Genomic DNA, 24,892 nt, shown 5'->3' with positions numbered 1-24,892 from the left:
CATAGGAAATGCTATATAAATTTTAAGTAAAAGAATGTATATTCAGTTAATACAGAACTTAAATAAATACACACAGAATTGAAGAATATCCAGCTACAGATATCAGAGGTAAGTAGAATTGTGAATTCCAGTGCATTTTTTAATAATTTCACACACATAAATACGTATGTCCATGCAAATTTAAAGCTTTACGTTACATAAACGGAATCACAGTATACATAAAAGTTTCTGCACTAACTGGCAGACATAAGATAGTTCTCAATTTTAAACATTTACTTTACTTGGACATTTACGTGACTGTTTCTCTGTATACATATCTAACAACAGAAATGCCCTGCAATTGGTAATTGTACACTCTGACCAGTGATTTATGAAAATACTCATTTTCCCAATCAATACCTGAGGCTGAGGCTGTTAAATATTTGCTTATCTACTGAGTGAAAAACATAGTATCTCACTACTATTTTAATTTGCACATTTTAACGCTTGGTGGGGAAAGCTCCCTTTAAAACCATCTGTATCTGAGAGGGATGGGGGAACTGGGTGGAAGAATAATAATAAGCAGATTCAACAATATAGCAATAATCTAATTCATTAGTTCGGTATTGGGTTCATGTGTTTATTTTATGACACATGAAAAAGAACATATGTAATGTATTAATGTAAGTTCAAATAATATGTATTAAAATATTTAGGTCATATGTACAGTATATGTATATCAAGTATGTAATCTTTTAAGCAAATACTTGTAAGTAAATATCTGCAGAGTAAAAGGATAAATATCAAATGCTGAATAGTTATACTAAGTGGCTGAATTTGATGATTTAAGTCCCTTTGGGCTTTTCTATGTTTTCCAAATTTTCTGCCTTAAGCATGTCAGTTATTTTTATAATTTTAAAGAAAACCACTAAATACTTTTTTTTTTTTTTTTGAGACGGAGTCTCGCTCTACGGCAGGCTAGAGTGCAGGGGTGGGATCCGGCTCACTTCAACTTCTGTTTTCCAGTTTCAAGCGATTCTCCTGCCCCAGCCTCCCAAGTAGCTGGGACTACAGGCACCCACCACAACAGCCGGCTAAAATATTTTTGCATTTTTTAGATGGGGTTTTACCATGTTGGCCAGGACCGTCCCGATCTCCTGACCTCATGAAACGCCCACCTCGACCTTCCACAGTGCTGGGATTACAGGCCTGAGGCACCGCGCCTGACCTAAATACATTTTTTTAAGTGAGAAAACATAAAGTGCTAAGCTGCCATATGCTAGCTAAGTTTCGCTAGCCACTAGACACTATTATTCAGCTGTTTACCATAACAGTGAAACTAGCCTAACCCTGCAACAAAATAGTTTTACAGTACGTCAAAAGAGGTAATCAAATACACACCTATGGAGCAATCTTTTCAGACTACCCTTCTAGCCCTTACTTTGTACTTATCTAAAGACAGTTTTTCTTTGATTGTACATTTCCCCTGACTAGGAATGTTGTCCTTTCCCTTTCTACTAGCCTTAAGTGTGTCCTTCATAAGGTCACAATTTACCTGTGATAGGTTTGAAAATTAATTTGTACTTTTACATAGCCTGTCAAATAATTTACTACAGACATTAAAAAAAAAAAAAAAGACTATCTTTGGTTGGCCTTTTAAGATTGTGCCTGAAAATGCACAATTGTTATGGATGGAAACCACGGTACAGCTGACTATGTTATATACTTTTATAGTTCAATTTACATGCACAATTCAAATGATTTAATACAAAATGAACATATACGAAGTTACGTCTATGCTTAATGACAATACTGTTTTAAACTAATTACATAACAATCCAAAAACATGAACGTGACTTAAGCCATAATACTTTACTAAATTAAAAAATTCCACCAGACTGATGAACAATTTAATAGTATATTAATGTTAAAACTATTATTCTCTAGAACAGAGTTACAATGGTTTAAGAAATTCAAAGCAGGAAATTATTAAACACTTTAAGTGAAATGATTTTAGGAGACCAAAATAATAAAAATGAGAAATATATTGAATAGCTGGTAAAACTAAAACTGTGTATCTCATACCTTTTAATGTATCCCAACTAGGGATAAGCACTGTCTGAAAAGAAAATAAACTTTAAAAGACAATTTTTATCCTGAACATGTGTATAGGTAAGTCTTGATTTGAAAACCAATCTGGGAGGTAGGAGGAAAATTATGTATAGGAGGCAGGACTAAACTAAAGCTCCCACTCAGAAAGGCAGAGCAGCATGTGGAGAATCACATCATGAACTTTTGCTCCAAGAACTACCACAGGAACATACCAGGAAAGGCAAAAGAATCCACAGACCCTTTGAAGGAAGCAGATTGCTCCTGCAGGCCCTGGGAGACAGTCCCAAAACTGTAGTGCTTGAAGTCTGAAAGTGGGAAAGGGGGATGATCATCTACCCCCGAACATACACCCTATCTGGGAAACTTGAAGGTCCTGATCACAGGAGGATGATCTGGCCTTACCTGGAATTGACACAATTTCAGAGAGACAAGCGAAACACAAGGTAGAAGCAGCAGCAGGAAGAGCTCTGTGGGCTCTCAGTCCCCAGCGAAGCCATTTTTGACATTTATCTTTCAGAGGTCCTTGGGAAGGGATCCCTGGGAAAAGACCACAGGAAGAAGGAAACTTCCAGCTGAACTTTATAACAATTTCAATCAAATGTGAATGTGAAGTTTGTTGAACAGAACTCAAGGGACTGGGTGAATTGGGAGTGCAGACACAGCACAGAAGAGACAAAGACTGAGTGACATTACAGAATGATAGAAGGACTTTGTCCAACAGGAAAATATCACAATCCTAAACATATATGCACTTAACACTGGAGCTCCCAAACTTATAAAACAATTACTATAAGACCTAAGAAATGAGATAGACAGTAACACAATAATAGTGGGGGACTTCAATACTCCATTGTCAGCACTAGACAGGTCATTAAGATCAGGTCAACAAAGAAACAATGAATTTAAACTATACCCGAGGGGAAAAAAAGGATTTAACAGATATTTACAAAACAATCCACCCAACACTACAGAATATATATTCTACTCATCAGCATATGGAACTTTCTCCAAGACAGACCATAGGACTGGCCACAAAACAAGTCTCAGTAAATTTAAGAAAACTGAAATTGTATCAAGTACTCTTAAACCACAGTAGAACACAACTGAAAAATAAACTCCAAAAGGAACCCTCAAAACCATGAAAATGCATGGAAATTAAATAACCTGCTCCTGAATGATTGTTGAGTCAACAATGAAATCGAGATGGAAATTTAAAAATTCTTTGAACTGAATGATAACAGTGACACAGCCTATCAAAACCCCTGGGATACAGCAAAGATGATGCTAAAAGGAAAATTCATAGCCTTAAATGCGTACATCAAAAAGTCTGAAACAGCACAGACAATCTAAGGTCACATCTTAAGGAACTAGACAAACAAGAACAAACCAAACCCAAATCCAGCAGAAGAAAAGAAATAACAAAGATGAAACCAGAACAAAATGAAATTGAAACAAACAATAACAACAACAAAAATACAAAAGATAAATGAAACAAAAAGCTGGTTCTCTGAAAAGATAAATAAAACTGATAGATCATTAGCAAGATTAACCAAGAAAAGAAGAGAGATGATAAAAATAAGTTCAAAATGGGAGACATTATTACAAATACCACAGAAATACAAAAGATCATTCAAGGCTACTATGAATACCTTTATGCCCATAAACTAGAAAACCTAGAGGAGATGGATAAATTCCTGGAAATAGATCAGTAGTGCTCTGAACAGACCAGTAATAGGCAGAAATACTGAAGTGGTAATTTAAAAATTGCCAACAACAACAACAACAAAAAATCCAGGAACAGACAGATTCACAGCTGAATTCTATTAGAGATTCAAAGAAGAATTAGTACCAATCCTACTGACACTACTCCACAAGATAAAGAGAAAATCCTCCATAAATCATTCTATGAAGCCAGTATCACCCTAATACCAAAACCAGGGAAGGACATAACAAAAAAACAGAAAACTACAGACCAATATCCCTGATGAATAAAGATGCAAAAATCCTAGCTAACAATATCAAACAATGTATCAAAAAGATAATCCACCATGATCAAGTGGGTTTCATACCAGGGATACAGGCATAATTTAACATACTCAAGTCAATAAATGTGATACACCACATAAACAGAATTAAAAACAAAAATCACATGATCATCTCAGTAAATGCAGAAAAGCATCTGACAAAACCCTCAGCAAAACTGGCATAGAAAGGACATACCTTAATGTAATAAAAGCCATCTATGACAAACCCACAGCCAACATAGTAAATGGGGAAAACCTGAAAGCATTTCCCCTGAAAACTGAAAGAAGACAAGGATGCTGACTCTCAACACTTCTATTCAACATAGTACTAGAAACCCTGGCCAGAGCAATTAAACAAGAGCAACAAATTAAGGGCATCCAAATGGGTAAAGAGGCAGTCAAACTGTTACTGTTTGCTGATGATATGATGATATATCTAGAAAACCCTAAAGATTTCTCTAAAAAGCTCCTAGAACTGATTAACGAATTCAGCAAAGCTTCAAGATACAAAATTAATGTACACAGATCAGCAGCCTTGCTATACACCAACAGTGACCAAGCTGACCATAAAATCAAGAACTCAACCCCTTTTACAATAGCTGCAAAAGAAAAAAAAAATACTCAGAAATATACCGAATTAAGGAGATGAAAGATCTCTACAAGGAAAACTACAAAACATTGTTGAAAGAAATAACAGATCACAAAAACAAATGGAAATATACCCCACGCACATGGATGGGTAGAATCAATATTGTGAAAATGGCCATACTGCCAAAAGCAATCTACAAAGTCAATTTCCCATCAAATACCACCATCATTCTTCACTGCAAGAATAATGCCAAAGTAAGACTAAGCAAAAAGAGCACATCTGGGGGAATCACGTTACCTGACTTCAAACTATAATACAAGGCCATAGTTACCAAAACAGCATAGTGCTAGTATAAAAATAGGCACAGAATAGAGAACCCAGAAATAAACCCAAATACATACAGCCAATTGATCTTTGACAAAGCAAACAAAACCATAACAGTGGGGAAAGGACACCCTATTCAAATGGTGCTGGGATAATTGGCAAGCCACATATAGAAGAATGAAACTGGATCCTCATCTCTCACCTTACACAAAAACCAACTTAACACGTATTAAGAACTTAAATCCAAGACCTGAAACTTAAAATTTCTAGAAGATAACATTGGAAAAACCCCTGTAAACATTGTCAGGCAAGGATTTCATGACCAAAAACCCAAAAGCAAATGTAATAAAGATAAATAACTGGGACCTAATCAACCTAAAGAAGTTTTGCACAACGAAATGAACAGTCAGCAGAGTAAAGAGACAACCTACAGAGTGGGAGAAAAAAATCTTTACAATCTAACATTTGACAAAGGACTAATATCCAGAACCTACAATTAAACAAATCAGTAAGAAAAAAACAAACAATCCCATCAAAAAGTGGGCTAAGGACATGAATGGACAATTCTCAAAAGAAGATATGCAAATGGCCAACAAACACTTGAAAAACTGTTCAACATCACTAATGATCAGGAAAATGCAAATTAAAACCACAATGCAATATACCACCTTACTCCTGCAAGAATGGCCATAATCAAAAAATTAAAAAAAAAAAAAAAAAACAATAGATTTGGCAGGGATGTGGTGAAAGGAAACACTTTTACACTGCTGGTGGAAATGTAAACTAGTATAACCACTATGGAAAACAGCGTGGAGATTCCTTAAAGAACTACCATTTGATCCAGCAATCCCACTACTGGGTATCTACCCAGATGAAAAGAAGTCATGATACGAAAAAGATACTTGCCCATGCATGTTTATAACAGCACAATTCGCAATTGCAAATATATGGAACCAGCCCAAATTCCCATAAATCAATAAGTGGATAAAGAAACTGTGGTACATATATGCCATGGAATACTACTCAGCCATAAAAAGGAATGAAATAATGGCATTCACAGCATAAATTGCTGTGAAAAATAATGGCATTCACAGCATAAATTGTTAAATGATAGAACTGGAGACCATTATTCTAAGTGAAGTAATTCAGGAATGGAAAAATAGACACTGTATGTTCTCACACATAAGTGGGAGTTTCCTATGAGGATGCAAAGGCATAAGAATGATACATGGAGTTTCAGGACTCAGAGGAAAGGGTAGGAGGGGAGTGAAGGATAAAAGACTACAAATTGGATATGGTGAATACTGCTCTAGTAAAGGGTGCACCAAAATCCCAGAAATCACCACTAAAGAACTTATTCATTTAATCAAACACTACCTGTTGCCTAAAAAACCTATGGAAATAAAAAATTTAAAAATAAAAAAGAAAGAAAAATAAGTAAAGATCCAGAAATATAAAATACTATCCTATTAAAAAAGAAAAGAAAAACCATTCTGAATTTATAGGGGAGGGAATTAGTTTTTAAATGATACAAGGTAAAGATCATTGGACTGACATCATCAACTAAGCTTTGGTAATGATGAAAATCTATAAATCCTCATCGTTTGACACTCAGAACAATCCAACCTCAGATTGCATCCTCTGAAATCTTTATGTTGCTGTGGTTGCCTTGCTTACTTTTAAACAATTGGACTTTCCAAAGAAATAAGGATCCCTTAAAGAGATGACTACTAAAATAAATTCATAAATCCTAAATTTACAATTTCTTGGGAGAAAATTATGTACATTAGCAGAGGAGTAGCCAAGTTCAAAGACTGAGAGTCCAAACGTGTTAGCATGAAGACAGTGATGAACATTTTCACTCTTTTTCTAAGAGTTTATAGAGCATTATGTTGTGGTCAGCGGACATGCTATCTTTGGAACCACCATACTGGATATGTGTATAAAAGAGGTCCCTTGGGGAGCCTGTTAAGGTAGTTCACTTACTTTATAAGTAAGTAAAATTTAACAAAATTTAAGAAAAATTTAACAGAAAGGGTTAAGGGGGTCATTTCCTTAAGCTAAAAATGTAGCTTGGACATCAACATTTTAATTTATTGTGATATCAGAGATCTTCTGAAATAGAACATGCACAGATTTTTAGAAGAACTAGCTAACAATCTTATCTAGAAACTGAAGAAGTGAATGGACAATGTTAGGAGGTCTCTGAAAGACTTTAAATATGTGAAGACTGGCCTGGACCTGTGGGCAAGGTGGAGATGAAGTTACCTTGTTAAAATATATCACATCAAGAATGTGCTGGAAGTATAAGGTCTATTTTAGATGTATCTTTATAATCATAGAAATGAAGCACAGAATACAACAGAACAACAAAATAAGAAAAATCCTATTAGAAATGTTAAAAGCAGACTCATTAGTACACCAGCTTAATTAACCAATTAGATTACTGTAAATTACAAAATTTTACATATATTTTATGAAAATTCCCTTTCTGAATTGAATTAATGTAATAGTAAGAGACATCCTTCTCCAGACATCCCCTCATCACACATACACACACACACACACACACACACACACACACACACACACAATTACTAATAAATTAAAATTCACTAAAGACTATCTAAAAATGATTGTCTATTGGGATGCTCCACTGCATATTTTAAGATGCCAAACATGTTCAAATTTATCCTGTGTGATGGGTAATGGTGGAGGCCATAAGACATGCCTCTTACTACAGATGGCAGGCTTGACCTCCAGTCAATTAATTCTGAGCCTTGTTTTTTTTTTTTTGAGATGGAGTCTCACAATGTCACTCCGGCTAGAGTGATAATGGCATGATCTCAGCTCTCTGCAACCTCCATCTCCCGGCTTCACTAGATTCTCCTGCCTCAGCCACCTAAGTAGCTCAGATTACAGGCGCACACCATGATACTAGGCTAATTATATATAAATATATATATATATATATATTTTTTTTTTTAAGTAGAGACAGGTTTTCACTATGTTGACCAGACTGGTCTTGAACTCCTGATCTTGTGATCTACCTGCCTCAGCCTCCCAAAGCACTGGGATTACAGGCGTGATCCACTGTGCCCAGGCAATTCTGAGCCTATTTTTAACATGAATAATGGCATTAAAAACTACAAATTTGAGTTGTACTAAGTTTGAAACTTTCTGGAGCGTATTTTGTATTCCAGTTTCAAAGTATGATTGAATTATAAAAATAAGCTATAATTTTCCATCCTTTCTAATAATATCCTAAGGCAAATATAACAATTATGATTCTAAAAATGCTAACTCACCTTTGTAAATGAACTCTGAAAAATAAAAATGTGTGCCAGTTGAGAAGGTAACTAAATAGTTGCCTCCATGAGCAAAAGCAGACTAGACAAAAAAACGAGGAAAAACTAGAATCCACTAAAATGATGGTATGTATTCAAATGGTAGATTAAGATCTGTTTATAATTACTACAAATTTAGTGTTGCAGCTTTATGAACAGAACCATGGGCCTAAACTACAAACAAGAATGATGACACAAAAGAAATCACATTGTAAAAGAGAATTTAAATTAATATAGGAATATTTGATTCCATATATCAGTTATAATTCCTATTAGTACTAATGCAACTTCAATTCCACAGATGACTAATAATTATGCTTTTTATCAAAAGTATATAAAATTTTTCTAGACATATAAAACTTTTTAGGCCTATCAGCAAAGCTAAAGCATTTTTTCATTATCTTGTAAACAGTGTACACTAATTATTATGTCCTGAATCTACCCATTTAATATATAGATCACCTTGTCTAGGCCTTTACACTACTACTGACCAATAGAACTGTCTGAGATGGAAATGTTCTGTATCCGCACTGTCCAATATGATAACATATAGCTATTGAACACTTCAATGTGGGTAGTACAACTGAAAAACTGAATGTTTTATTTCACTTGATTATTCAGTCACATATGACTATTGGCTACCATAGTAAACAGCACAGCTTAGTGGGTTCAAAAAGTAAGACCAAATGTTTTATTATAGTAAATCTAGCTGTATGTAGTCTGCATGTTGACTTCCATAAGCAATGACATTCACAAATGCTTACAAGAGCAGTATGTCAAAAAATTTTTTACCCTGTGGTTTCATCTTCATTAAAAAATACTAGTAAATCAGGCTGGCAAGATGGCTGAATAGGAACAACTCCAGTCTGCAGCTCCCAGTCATATCAATGCAGACAGGGAGTGATTTCTGCATTTCCAACTGAGGTACCTGGCTCATCTCACTGGGACTTGTTAGACAGTGGGTGCAGCCCATGCAAGGCAAGCCAAAGCAGGGTGGGGCATTGTCTCACCCAAGGAAGTGGAAGGGGTTGGGGAACTCCCTCCCCTAGACAAGGGAAGCCATGAGGAGCTGTGCTGTAAGGAACGGTGCACTCCAGCCCAGATACTATGCTTTTTCCCACAGTCTTCGCAATGCACAGATCAGGAGATTCCCTCTGGTGTCTAAGCCACCAGGGCCTTGGGTTTCAAGCAAAAAGCTGGGCAGCCATTTGGGCAGACACTGAGATAGCTGCAGGAGTTTTTTTTTTCCAGACCTCAATGGAGCCTGGAACGTTAGTGAGACAGAACTGTTCAGTCCCCTGAAAAAGGGGCTGAAGCCAGGGAGCCAAGTGGTCTAGCTCAGCGGATCCCACTGCCACAGAGCTCAGCAAGCTAAGAACCACTGGCTTGACATTCTCACTGCCAGCACAGCCACCTGAAGTCGACCTGGGATGCTCAAGCTTGATGGTGGAGGGGTGATGGTCATTACTAAGGCTTGAGTAAGTGGTTTTCCCTTCACAATGTAAACAAGGCCACAGGGAAGTTCGAAGGGGGAAGAGCATACTATAGCTCTGCAAAGCCACTGTCGTCAGACTGCCTCTCTAGATTCTTCTTCTCTGGGCAGGGCATCTCTGAAAGAAAGTCAGCAGACCCAGTCAGGGGCATATAGACAAAACTCCCATCTCTCCGTGACAGAGCACCTAACAGAAGGGTGGCTGTGAGCACAGCTTCAGCAGATTTAAACATTACTGCCTGAAGGCTTTGAAGAGAGCAGTGGATCTTCCAGCTCAAGGACTGAGCTCCGCTAAGAGACAGCCTGCATGCTCAAGTGGGTCCCTGATCCCCATGCCTCCTGACTGGAAGATACCTCCTAGCAGGAGATTATCTCCTGACTGGGAGATACCTCCAACAGATACCTCATATAGCAGAGCCCTGCTGGCATCTGGCAGGTACTCCATTGGAACAAAGCTTCCAAAGGAAGGAACGGGCAGCAATCTTTGCTGTTCTGCAGCCTCTGCTGGTAATACCCGACAAACAGGGTCTAGAGTGGACTTCCAGCAAACTCCAGCAGACCTGCAGCAGAGAGGCCTGACTGCTGGAAGGAAAACTAACAAACACGAATAACATCAACATTAACAAAAAAGATGTCCACACAGAAATGCCATCCAAAGGTAGATAAATCCACAAGGATAAGGAAAAAAACAGCTAAAAGAAAGACTGAAAATTCAAAAAGACCAGAATGCCTCTTCTCCAAAGGATCACAACTCCTCACCAGCAATGGAACAAAACCAGACTGAGAACAAAACACAGCACAAGAAACTCATAAAACACATACAAGTATCAGACTGAGAATGAGTTTGACAAATTGACAGAAGTAAGCTTCAGAAGGTGGGTAATGACAAACTCCTCTGAGCTAAAGGAGCATGTTCTAACTCAATGTAAGGAGGCTAAGAACCTGGAAAATAGGTTAGAAGAAATGCTAACTAAAACAACCTGTTTGGAGAAAAACAAAAATTACCTGATGGAGCTGAGAAAAACACAGCACAAGAAACTCATAAAACACATACAAGTATCAATAGCCAAATTGAGCAAGCAGAATAAAAGATATCAGAGACTGAAGATAAAAATAATGCAATAAAGTGTGAAGACAACATTAGAGAAAAAAGAATAAAAAGAAACAAATAAAGCCTCCAAGAAATATGGGACTATGTGAAAAGACCAAACCTGCATTTGACTGGTGTACCTGAAAGTGACAGGGAGAATGGAAGCAAGTTGGAAAACACTCTTCAGCATATTATCCAGGAGAACTTCCCCAACCTAGCAAGGCAAGCCAACATTCAAATTCAGGAAATACAGAGACCACCACAAAGATACTCCTCGAGAAGAGCAACCCCACAACACATAGTTGTCAGACTCACCAAAGTTGAAATGAAGGAAAAACTTTAAGGGCAGTCGTACAGAAAGATCGGTTACTCACAAAGAGATCAGACTAACAGCAGATCTCTCAGCAGAAACCCTACAAGCCAGAAGGAATGGGGCCTAATATTCAACATTCTTAAAGAAAAGAATTTTCAACCCAATATTTCATATCCAGCCAAACTAAGCTTCACAAGCAAAGAAGAAATAAAATCCTTCACAGACAAGCAAATGCTGAGAGACTTTGTCACCACCAGGCCTACCTTACAAGAGCTCCTGAAGGAACCACTACACATGGAAATGAACAATCAGTACCAGCCACTGCAAAAACATCCCAAATTGTAAAGACCATCGACACTATGAAGAAACTGCATCAACCAACCAGCAAAATAACCAGCTAGCATGAGATTGACAGGATCAAATTCACACATAACAATATTAATGTTAAATGTAAATGGACTAAATGCCCCAATTAAAAGACACAGACTCGCAAACTAGACCAAGAGTCAAGACTCATTGCTGTGCTGTATTCAGGAGATCCATTTCACATATAAGGACACACATAGGCTCAAAATAAAGGAATGGAGAAATAGGTACCAAGCAAATGGAAAGGAAAAAAAAGCAGGTGTTACAATCCTACCCTCCGATAAAAGACACTTCAAAGCAACAAAGATCAAAACAGACAAAGAAGGACATTACATAATGGTAAAGGGATCAATGCAACAAGAAAAGCTAACTATTCTAAATATATATGCACCCAATACAGGAGAACCCAGATTCATAAAGCAAGTTCTTAGAGACCTACAAAGAGACTTAGTCTCCCATACAATAATAGTGCGAGAATTTAACACCCCACTGTCAATATTAGACACATCAACGAGACAGAAAATTAACAAGAATATTCAGGATTGAACTCAGCTCTGGAACAAGCAGACCTAACAGACACCTACAAAACTCTCCACCTCAAATCAACATAATATACATTCTTCTCAGCACCACATTGAACTTATTCTAAAATTGACCACATAATTGGAAGTAAAACACTCCTCAGCAAATGCAAAAGAACATAAATCATAACAAACGCTCTCTCAGACCACAGTGCAATCAAATAAGAACTCAAAATTAAGAAACTCTCTCAAAATTGCACAGCTACATAGAAACTGAACAACCTGCTTATGAAAGAATACTGGGTAAATAACAAGTTTAAGACAGAAATAAACAAGTTCTTTGAAACCAATGAGAACAAAGACAATGTACCAGATTCTCGGATACAGCTAAAGGAAGAGTTAGAGGGAAACTTACAGCACTAAATGCCCACAGGAGAAGGCAGGAAAGATCTAAAATCGACATCCTAACATCACAATTAAAGAAAGTAGAGAAGCAAAGCAAACAAATTCAAAAGCTAGGACACAACAAGAAATAACTAAGACCAGAGCAGAGCTCAATAAAATAGTGGTCAAAAAAAGCCAGCAGCACATCAAAAAGCTTACCTAACACGATCAAGTCAGCTTCATCCCTGTGATGCAAGGCTGGTTCAACATACACAAATCAATAAATGTAATCCATCATATAAACAGAACCAATAATAAAAACCACATGATCACCTTAATAGATGCAGAAAAGGCCTTTGATAAAATTCAACACACTGCCATGCTAAAAATGCTCAATAAACTAGGTACTGATTGAACATATCTCAAAATAGTAAGAGCTATTTATGGCAAACCCACAGCCAAGATCATACAAACTGGGCAAAAGCTGGAAGTATTCCCCTTGAAACCTGGCACAAGACAAGGATGTCCTCTCTCACCACCCCTATTCAACATAGTATTGAAAGTTCTGGCCAGGGTAATCAGGCAAGAGAAAGAAATAAAGGGTAACCAATTAGGAATAGAGGAAGTCAAATTGTCTGTTTGCAGATGACATGATTGTATATTTAGAAGACCCCACTGTCTCAGCCCAAAATCTCCTTAAGCTGACATGCAACTGTAGCAAACACTGAGGATACAAAATCAACGTGCAAAAATCACAAGCATTTCTATATACCAATTATAGAGAAACAAAGAGCCAAATCATGAGTGAACGCCCATTCACAATTAATACAAAGAGAATAAAATACCTAAGAATACAACTTACAAGGGATGTGAAGGACCTCTTCAAGGAGAACTACAAACCACTGCTCGAGGAAATAAGAGAAAACACAAATGAATGAAAAAACATATCCATGGCTCATGGGTAGGAAGAATCAATATCGTGAAAATGGCCATATTACCCAAAGTAATTTATAGATTAAATGCTATCCCCAGCATGCTACCATTGACCTTCTCCACAGAATTAGAAAAACTACCTTAAATTTCATATGGAACTAAAAAAGAGCCCACATAGCCAAGACAATCCTAAGCAAAAAGAACAAAGCTGGAGGTATCATGCTACCTGACTTCAAACTGTACTACAAAGCTACAGTAACCAAAACAGCATGGTACGGGTACCAAAACAGACCTATAAACCAAGTGAACAGAACAGAGGCCTCAGAAAAACACCATACATCTACAACCATCTGATCTTTGGCAAACCTGACAAAAACAAGCAATGAAGAAATAAACAGTGTTGGGAAAACTGGCTAGCTATATGCAGAAAACTGAAACTGGACCCCTTCCGTACACCTTATACAAAAAATAACCCAAGATGGATTAAAGACTTAAACGTAAGACCTAAAACCATAAAAGCCCTAGAAGAAAACCTGTATATACCATTCAGGATATAGGCATGAGAAAAGACTTCATGACTAAAACACCAAAAGCAATGGCAACAATAGCCAAAATTGACAAATGAGACCTAATTAAACTAAAGAGCTTCTGCACAGCAAAAGAAACTACCATTGGAATGAACAGGCAACCTACAAAATGGGAGAAAAATTTTGCAATCTATCCATCTGACAAGGGGCTAACATCCAAAATCTACAAAGAACTTAAAACAAATTACAAAAAACAAACAACCACATCAAAAAAGTGGGCAAAGGATATGTAGAGATGCTTCTCAAAAGAAGACATTTATGAGGCCAATAAACATATTAAAAAAGCTGAAAGCTCATCATCACTGGTCATTAGAGAAATGCAAACCAAAATCACAATGAGATACCATTTCGCACCAGTTAGAATGGTGATCATTAAAAAGTCAGGAAACAACGGATGCTGGAGAGGATATGGAGAAACAGGAACGCTTTTACACTGTTGGTGGAAGTGTAAATTAGTTCAACCCTTGTGGAAGACAGTGTGGTGATTCCTCAAGGATCTAGAACCAAAAATACCATTTGATCCAGCAATTCCATTACTGGGTATATACCCAAAGGATTATAAATCATTCTAGTATAAAGACACATGCACACATATGTTTATTGCAGCACTGTTTACATTAGCAAAGACTTGGAACAAACCCAAATGCCCATCAATGATAGACTGGGTAAAGAAAATGTGGCACATATACACCATGGAATACTATGCAGCCATAAAAAAGACGAGTTCATGTCTTTGCAGGGACATGGATGAAGCTGGAAACCATCATTCTCAGCAAACTAACACAAGAACAGAAAACCAACCATCACATGTTCTCACTCATAAACTGGAATTGAACAATGAGAACACATGGACACAGGTAGGGGAACATCCCACACCAAGGCCTATCAGGAGGTTGGGCGGGGGGGGGGGTGCCTACAAGAGGGATAGCATTAGAAGAAATACCTAATGTGGATGGTTGATGGGTGCAACAAACCACCATGGCACATGCATACCTATGTAACAAACCTGTACATTATGCACATGTATTCCAGATCTTAAAACATAGTACAAATATATATATAAATCTATGCCAGCAAACATCTACTACAACATTGAGACCACTTCAAACAAAAATACAATATGAAAGTATTTTTATTAGTGTTTATCATGTCAGTAAAACTATACAACTATACTGATTAATACTGATTAATGAGCCTGTTGTCCTATGTCAATCTGTCTAATGTTAGCTCTAGAATGACTAGAATTCAAACTATGAAATACCCACTGCTAAAAAAAGTTTTTGTCCATTACCTATCATAACACAAGAATACCAATTACTACATAGTTTTCAGCTCCATTGGTTAAACACTGCAAAGGCTTGTCAAACCATTTTACCTGACAGACATATTTGTTCTTCCATTTGCTCAGCACACACTGACTGTTTTGCATCAGCTCCTGAAGTACAACAGAAAAAGAGAGAGTGCAGTTGGCTATACACATTGTCATTATCAGTTAAACTGCCTCTGACTTGCAAGCAAAAAAAGATCAACATGCCACACAAAGACGCAACTGTTTTGGAACTCATCACTGGACAAAAGCAAAGCTATCATCACCATGAGAGTTGATCCTTTATGAAAATTAAAGCTGTTGAAAGATGTTTGAAAAACAGATTTGTTTGTTGCCATTTTTGAAACTTTTTGAAAGATACCTCCAACTCTTTGAGTGAGTCTCGGAGTTTTTCTGGGCGTCTGTTTTTGAGCGTCCAAGGATAATCTCGTGCTGGCAAATAAAACATGTACTACAGTTAGTTAAACAAGATTTTTTAAAAAGGAAATTCTGCTTAGCAGTGTGCCTTAGGAAGATTAAAATAAAACACCTCTATAATTGAGAGGAAGTAGGCTTCATTTCCATCATCAAATGACAGCCTTTTAAAAGGCTTTGTCATAGGAACAGGATTTTTACCACAAAACAATCTCCCTAATCATAGTTTTATGATGACAACCAACAAGGCTTGGAGAATCCCTGGAAAAGTTTGCTAGGCTTTTGAATCTAGTAATTCGTTGTAAATGACGTACTTTTTACCAAGAAAGTAACTTTTTTACGTAAATAATTAAATGTTCAATCCAAAAGAAATTCCAAATTCTCCAAGTAGCCTGTACTCAGACATAAAAAAAATTATCATGAGTAAATGAATATAATGAGCAAAGAAATAAAATGTAAAAATGAAAAAAAATTAAAAATAAAAATTTACATAAAAATATATGAAGTTAAGCATCAAAGCACCACATTTTAAAACTATGGAAAAATCTGAGGGAAATCCAAGTTTTAACGAATAAGGCCTTAATAGTGCTCTTTTTAATTAAGAACAGCTCTTTTTAAAGTATATGCCATAATGATAAGACTTTGTTTTGTTTTAAATAAATTTAATTAAAAGATAAAATGATTTAGTAGAGTCATGTTAGCTTAAAATAAATTAAAAATAGTTCTGTTTAAAATAATTTAAAAATGTTAAACTCATATCTATTTCATCAGAAAAATGAATTCATCTTTGGATTCTCCTAATTAATAATTCTAAATAACAGTTGTAAGTATATTTGTGCATATGTATGTGTTGTATGTGCCTATACATATATATAGTACACATAGATACTTAAATTTGAGAGTAGAATTGCTATACATCTTATTTCAACAAATGAACTTGGTCTATAAACAATTTTGATGTGTAGAATGTAAGTGCAAATTTTTAAATCTGTGTTGCAGCTACTAACACAGTATTTTTCAAAATTAAATGTCAGTTCAATCATTTAAAAAACAGGAAAACAAGCCAGGTGCAGTGGCTCATGCCTGTAATCCCAGCACTTTAGGAGGCAGAGGCGGGCAGATCACCTGAGGTCAGGAGTTCGAGACCAGCCTGATCAAAATGGAGAAACCCTGCCTCTACTAACAATACAAAATTGGCCGGGCATGGTGGCACATGTCTGCAATCCCCGCTACTCAGGAAGCTGAGGCAGGAGAATCACTTGAATCTGGGAAGCAGAGGTTTCAGTGAGTCAAGATTGCACTATTGCACTCCAGCCTGGGCAATAAGAGCGAAACTCCCTCTCAAAAAAAAAAAAAAAAAAACCCACACAAGGGAACAAATGGGATTTTCACCTCTAGCTACAGTCCATAAAAATCTTAATGTATGTTTAATTTTAAGTCATTAAAACCATATTACCTCGTAGTCATAATATACATATATACACTTATATACTGGAGATCAGAAAAGACTAGAGTGAATAAAATGCTAATACTGATATTAGAAATATTTTCTTAAAAATGGGTAAGAAGGCTGGGCGCGGTGGCTCAAGCCTGTAATCCCCGCACTTTGGGAGGCCGAGGCGGGTGGATCACGAGGTCAACAGATAGAGACCATCTTGGTCAACATGGTGAAACCCCGTCTCTACTAAAATTACAAAAAAATTAGCTGGGCATGGTGGTGCGTGCCTGTAATCCCAGCTGCTCGGGAGGCTGAGGCAGGAGAATTGCCTGAACCCAGGGGGCGGAGGTTGCGGTGAGCCGAGATCACGCCATTGCACTCCAGCCTGGGTAGCAAGAGCGAAACTCCGTCTCAAAAAAAAAAAAAAAAAAAAAAAAAAAAATGGGTAAGAAATGTTAACAATGTTGGCAAAGTATTAATAATTAAATGTTTAATTTAAGCTTGGTACAATTATCTTAAATCTACTAAATAACATATAGCTCATTAAGAAAGTTTATGTTTACATAAACATACATTTTGTAAAGGCCTGACGAATACAATTGTTAGTCATAATTCCTAAGCAATGGGAATTTGTAATTATAAGAAATTTGGAGGGAATAATGTTTCCTATTTGTTCCAGATGAATATTTTATAATACTGAACTTTTCAGTTTTATAGTTCCAAAAAAATATAAAGTAGGCTTACACTCTGCCAGCTTCTGCTTTTCTTCTAAGTTACCATACTCTGTCACGGATATTGTGGCAGAAGGGATAGAAAGAAAAAACAAAAGTAGAATTTATTTTTATTATAATGCCTTGTATTTTCATATGTACACATATATTATTAACATTACATGTATTACTGAAATAAATTATGCTAAGGTTCTTAAAGGACAGTTGAAAAACATGCCATAATTTGGATGTTTTCATTTCATAGAGATAATTCCTATATTTGTAGTGAAAGGGCACAACAGGTGGAGCAATATCCTGAGCTTCCACTCTCATCAGATAGGAAAGTGCAACAGAGCCCAGAACAGAAGCTGCTTCAGTCTGTCATCAGAACCGTGAAGTCAGCCTATTAACCACTAAGCAAAGCACACAGGATGCTCACACAGCCCACTTCAACAGAGACCAAAACAGGAAGTAACTCTAGCTAGAAAGACCTTTTGGCCCATCATAAAACTTCAGGGATTAACAGGATTAATCAGATAAGGAAAATTGATCATTCACTCAGAAATGCCTATTTCAGATATTAGGTGAGGATCCAGGAGGCCAGCATCAGTAGGACCTATGCATTAACAATGCCCTCTACTGGGACACCGATAAATACACGTGAATAGACTGCCCTGTTATCAGTCTGATCAAGAGTAAAATGAAAGTTTTCATCCTTCTACAGCATTTTCTCGATATTACTTTATTTTATATAGAACAGATCAATATCAACCTCAGCATTTTTCTAAAGAACTGAAGGGACTTTTCTTAAAATTCTAGAATTTATCTAAAGCTCATAAGAAGAGGGTTTTTAATGGTCAGTACTTCATGGTTTATAATATTTAGTTAATAAAAACTAATTGCACAGAATATGTACTTTACCTGGTGGATCTTTCTTGTCATAATACTGGTAGATCCCAATGTCTCTATCTATAGAAAGGAAGAAATAACATTAAATTGTGGTTTAAAAGTCCCAGAGAATAAAAAACCAAGCCATACTATACTGGAGAAAGGGTAGGGAAAAAAGCAGAAAACAGTCTCCTTATGTTTGTTACTAGAAATAAAATGGCTCAAAGCATCTGGAGATAAGTTCATATACTCTAGGGATATGCAGAAACTGGAAAGTCTATCAATCTAATGAGAAAAGATTTATACAAAACTAGAATGGCATGAGAAAAAAGATTAGTAAAGAACTGAAATCAAGAAAGACCAAGTTTTCTCTTTCACACTTCCTCTGATATTTTTCACAGGGCGCTACCAAAAGGAACTGCCACTAAGCAATGCCAAATGAAATCAGTGCATGGAAGAAAATGCCCTGTTGGATTCTGAGTTGTGGTTTTCTTTTCTCCAATTCAGCTCAAGAGTCTAGTCCCTATCCTATGGCATTTGGGAGAAATCTGCAGAAGAGAAAGGGAATATTAGAGGAAGCTTTGGATAAATTATTATCTGAAACTTGTTTAGACTGGGAAAACCCCTTCTAAACCTGCTCAAATTCGGACACTTTGCTGGGGCTACCTAAGAAGCAAAGCTGGCTTCTCAGATGTCAGGATTCATTTAATCAAGAAAGTATTGCAATTTAAATATAAAAGAACAAAATAATTTTGTCCATTTTCTTCATATCTATGAATAATAAAGTATTTCTTTCATTGAAGGAACGTTTGTTTTCTTCCATGCAAAATAATTCTCAGTTACTAACATAAGGATAAGGAGTATACAACTGTTTGCAAAGAGGTGAAAGCAGTACAGGCTGCCCCCTAGTGACTGACTGCCCTAAACTTTCTCAAACTGAATAAAACCAAAAAAAAGTATTACTGCTACAATGAACTTTTCCAATATAGTCTTTCGAAATAGTTAATTGTGTGTACTTGTTGAAGCTCTATTTTATTCATCATGCCATTTGTAGAGGCATACAATTTTAAAGAATGCAGTTTATGTCTCTAGACTAAATAACATCTAATAAGGATTGATTGGGAAAAATCATGAGTAGAACTTCTTGGATACTGATATTTTATTTGTTATCCTGGGTGGTAATTTTATGGGTGTTTTCACATTCTGACAGTTCACAACATAATCTTATAATCTCTACATTTTTCAGTACATACACTATACTTCAGTAAAAAGGCTTTTTTAATCTATTGATAATTGATAATATACAATAAGATATTTAAAGTGTGATGAGGAATGGGATATTTACATAATTTCAAGGTACGTCCCTACGAAATACTTAGTAATAACAAAGAAGAAATTAACTTTGCAGTGGAGAAGCCTAGCAGACACTATCAGTATCATCAGGAAAGGGACAAACTGAAATTATGTACCACCTGATAGGATGCATTGAGAATACAGCATCATTTGTGAGATATTTCCATCAAAAATGCATAACCTGAATCTAATTATGAGGAAATTTCAATATAACCAAACTTAGGAACATCCTACACAAAAACTGGCCTAGTACCTTCAAAAATATTAAGGTAATGAAACTTAAAAAAAGAAAAAGGATGACGGATGACAAGAATGAAGGACACTAAAGAAACATGGTAACAATACAATGTGTTACTGTGAACAAAATCCTTTTCCAAAAAAAGAACAAAGATGGGACAACTGGTGAACTGGTCCATTTAGATTGAAGTACATCATTGTTAATTTCCTAATATTGACGGCTATACAGTAATGCAGGACAAAATTCTTTTTGTAAGACATACACACGAATATATTTGGAGGTGATCAAGCATCAGACTACAACTTACTCTCAAATGTTCCAAGAAAAAAAGATTCTCTGTATTGACAATTTTTCTGTAAGTTTGTGATTATATCAAACATTTTAAAAATAAACATCAAGGATAATGAAAGCACATTAATAGGGTTACTAATTTAGTACAGATAGCAGGAACGGCTTCTCTAAGTGACTTAATAAAGCTGAGTCCTAAAGAAGTAGGATTCATAAAAGGTTAAACAGAAGAATGTCCCAATAGAGAGGCACTGCAAAAATGCAGTTGGGGTTAAAGACTATTTCCATGGAGCTACTATGCACCACTGTGTGATTCTTCTCTAAAACCATTCAGTGCCTCAGAATAGAAGAAACAGGGTTGGAAAACTTTAGGACTGATGGAAGGGCAGGAAAGGAGTTTGCTGGGCATGAACAGAAGATAAGGGGTAAAAGGGGATCAAGATGGAACAGCTCAGACTTCCAACCATGGGGTCCAAGCTGGGTAGGAAGATAAATTAAGAAGGCCCAATGGACTAGGAGAATATCAAGGGATTAAAAGATTAATGGTCTCAAAGAAGCATAAAACCTAGATATATGAGAATAAGGGAATAAGATGAAAAATGGGCAATTATGATTAGAGAAGAAAATATTTAAAGATTTCCACCAGTGGTAAAATTTCTTTTTTCTATTTTCTGAGGAGATTTCTTTTACACTTTGAGTTTTGAATTTTTTTCTGTAACACATTTTTACTTTTCAAGAGATCTGTATAACTTCAAATGTTTTCTGAAGCTTATGTTTTTGTTTCTTGTTTCATGGATTTTAGTATGTTTTCTTAGGTCTCTGTTGTACTTTTTTTCTCCCTTCCTACATTATCTCTATTTCTTCAGAAATCCATTCATCTTTTTACTTTGTTTTCTTTCCTGTTGAAGATATTCCTCAAATATCTGGTGATCCTTAGTTCTCTGAATTTACAAGTAAGGCACTAAAAAGCTGACTGGAAGCCCTGTGTACACAAATAGAGCTTGCCAACTGGTGGGCTTCACTGATCAGCCAAGGATCGAAGTATTTCACCAAAGGACTCCCTCCAATGTCTATGTATATAAGCCTTCTTTCTAGGGTCATGCAATCCTTCCAGAGAGGAGTATCTCAAGCTCCTTCTTTCTTGCAAAGTGTACAAATGGGTATGATATTCTCCGAACAAAGTGGGATTAAGAAGACATTACCCATCAGTATGTAGGCTTCCTTCCATTTCATGCCTGTTTTCAGTTCAGCATGTCTTCTCTCACTGGCCCTGGTGTTCCCAACTTTAGAGCCTCCTTAATTTAATATTTCCACAGCATGAAAGGTATCTCACAACTTCTTTTGCAAACTTTCATCTCCCTTTAACATCAGTCTCATGACACATACCATCTTCTACAATATCTGGCTCCTAAAATTTCTGTATCTTTCCAGAATTTTGAGTCATAAATTGGCTATCATTGGAACTCTCCTCTGCAGGCAATTTATATTCAGGTTTTTCAGCTCTACTAATTCCTCTTTTCCTCCCATCTTCTAAAATTTGTCCAATTTCAGTTGTCCCCTCTCCCAGAAGGGTTTATGCCTTCCTTATTTTTATTCCTTTATTGTCATTTTAGAAGAATTTTAACAGGAAGCAAATGAATGTTAAATCTACTTTGTTTAATTGAAATTTCAATCTTAATACATTTTAAAATAGATAAATGATGAAAATATCACAGTCATCCTTAATTCTATATTTGATATGGAAAAACGATATTTTGTAAGGTAAACCATTTTCTTTGTAATGATGCCTAAGAAATATAAATAATTTTGTCCTCCTAAATACAAGTGTTACTTTGTATAATAAAGATTTTTTAAAAGATATTTTCTATAAAATATATTATATCCTATGTTAATAAGCATTATTAAAACACACATATAATCCTCCCCCCAAAAAATGTGAACATGAAAATAACTGTACATCTTAGCTATATGTTTGAAATGTTATTTTAAATCAAATAGAAATGTCTTTACCATTAGCTATCCTGTACATATTTATGAATGTTATTATGAACAATCCCAGAAAAAAATTGAACATGTGTGTATCATGAGGGATCAAACATTAAGCCAATAAAATTAATTTTCAAAAATAAAAACCTAACTCAAGCTGTAAATATTAAGTTAGTAAGAGTAATTAAAAGGAATTATTTCCCATTAACCAATTTTTCATTAAGAATAAAGAAAGAATGCAACTCCAGCTGGAGAATTCAGGCTCTAACCTTTGCTAATACTTATTTATAATGGTGTAACATATTTGAAAAATATTGAAATTAATCCAGAGCTCATTTACCCGCAATGTGTAAGGTATTCTTCAAAGACCACAGGTGCAGTTCAGTCAAGCAGAAAGACATCTGACGGCAGAAGGAATCTCTGTCCTGTTAAAAAAAATAATTAAAAATAGGTGCCAATTAATTATCTTCTATTGTCAATAAAACCAAGATACCTTAGAAAGAGTAAAAAGAATCATTTGCCACAACTGTTATTTGAAATATGGTACATTAGAATAAACATGCTCTAGTGTATCCTTGGTTAACCATCCAGAAATAAACTCTAGAAAAAGGAAAAATACACTTCTTTTCCTGGATTTAGTATGTCATCACATTGAGAAAATGTGGTAAGAAGAATATATATAGTATTTAGGTTTTCAATAGCATATGTTTGGTTAAGACTCTGAGTATATTTAGAATTATTTAGTATTTAAGCATTTTTTAAAGTTTTATTTTTAAGGAAAGGAAACATCTGTTAGGTAGTTATTAAGTACGAGCACATTTTGTGGGGCATTTTTTGGTATGTAAAGCAAATATTTACAATATCCCACATACAAACAGGCTAATTAAAGTGGAATTTGCAAGGTAAATGGTATATACTTACTATTATAAGAAATACAATTACTTAAAAGTGAACTCTGAAACCACATTAGCATTCAGTTTAATTTGTTAATCTGCATGTCACAATGGATCCATATTATCCTATTCTGTAGGGGTTTTTTGAAAAAACAAGATAGTAATAATATACATCCTGTATTTCCTCTCATTTTAATGGCAAGGGCTAGGGATGGACACTATCTATACTTTTTTTTTTAATCAAGTACTACCTCATCAATTTAGACTGATTGGGAGAAGGCTAGTCTGCATTAGAAAATAGGTCAACATTTTACAAATGTTTGAAAGGAATTTATATAATTTTCAAATGTATCCCTGGAAATATATATAGTACTATACTGTATTTATGTTATACTACATATTAGAAATACCCACAATAATTTAAACTATGGACACTTTCTTTATAAAAATCATAAAAGAAATGTTCTTTCCAGTAAACTTCTGAATGATGAAGTTTGAAAAATGTTTTAATACATGTTTTAATGGAGGAAAATTCATTCAGTTTCTTTAACATTAGGAGTGACTAAAAATATTTCCCATAGTATCCATATGGGTGATAATCCAAAATAATTTCAGACATAGTACAAACTGCCTTGCCCCTTCCTTCATCCTTACATATGACCTCAATGCACTTACAATCAAGGAACAGATGCATGTTCAACTAATGAGATACAGTATGCTAGGGATTGGAATGGCAGAGAGAAAAATGTGGCAGCACAGAAGAGAGGCCCAATGCTGCCTTATCAGCTGGGCTATCAGAAGGCTCAGAGAAGTTGTGAAATGTTAGTGGGCCCTCAAAGAAGGAAAGGATTTCACCAGTTGATGATGATGATGATGATGATGATGACGATGATGATGATGATGATGATGACGATGACGATGACAACGACAACGACCAAGAGGATGGAGATAAAGAAGAGGAAGAAAACGATGGTGATAACAACAGATAACCTATACGTGTTCTAAACATTTTACATGTATTAACTCTCCTAATTCTCATAGCTATTCTTTGAGGTAGTATCATCAGTATTCCTATAATGAGGAAACTGAGGCATAGAGCGGTCACATAGCTAGCAGGTGGTGGAGGTAGGCTTTGGATCTACACAGACTACTTCCAGAGTCTGTTTGCAATCACAGTACTGTATTGTACTGGGGTAGACAGAGTTGTGGGAGAGAGTATATTTGGTGGTTTGAGTAAAAAGATGGCATGACCCAAGGTTGACAGTAGCTTAAAATGCACAGTGGATAGTGACAGAA

At 35.8% G+C, this 24,892-nt stretch overlaps 1 protein-coding gene across 33 annotated transcripts in view; it reads right to left on the bottom strand.

Moving 5' to 3' along the window:
• WDPCP (WD repeat containing planar cell polarity effector) overlaps positions 1–24,892 on the bottom strand; it is a 559,060-nt gene that overhangs the window by 429,508 nt on the left and 104,660 nt on the right. For 14 of the 33 annotated variants that reach the window (XR_013526575.1, XR_013526576.1, XM_035272444.3 and 11 more), the window contains 5 exons: positions 23,044–23,128; positions 18,872–18,919; positions 17,985–18,023; positions 15,750–15,820; positions 15,437–15,496 (listed from right to left, as the gene is read on the bottom strand). Coding sequence is in view for 30 of the 33 variants with exons in the window: in XM_035272444.3 (XP_035128335.1) it covers positions 15,437–15,496; positions 15,750–15,820; positions 17,985–18,023; positions 18,872–18,919; positions 23,044–23,128 (303 nt within the window). In the remaining 3 variants the exon portion in view is untranslated. Of the gene's footprint in view, positions 1–2,493; positions 2,629–15,436; positions 15,497–15,749; positions 15,821–17,984; positions 18,024–18,871; positions 18,920–23,043; positions 23,129–24,892 lie in introns of all 33 variants that reach the window. The other 19 variants (XM_078349199.1, XM_035272443.3, XM_078349202.1 and 16 more) reach the window with 8 other exon arrangements.

Source organism: Callithrix jacchus, chromosome 14 (assembly GCF_049354715.1).
Source record: "Callithrix jacchus isolate 240 chromosome 14, calJac240_pri, whole genome shotgun sequence".
In the NCBI taxonomy this organism is placed as follows: domain Eukaryota; kingdom Metazoa; phylum Chordata; class Mammalia; order Primates; family Cebidae; genus Callithrix; species Callithrix jacchus.
This window is presented reverse-complemented; position numbering and strand designations above follow the sequence as displayed.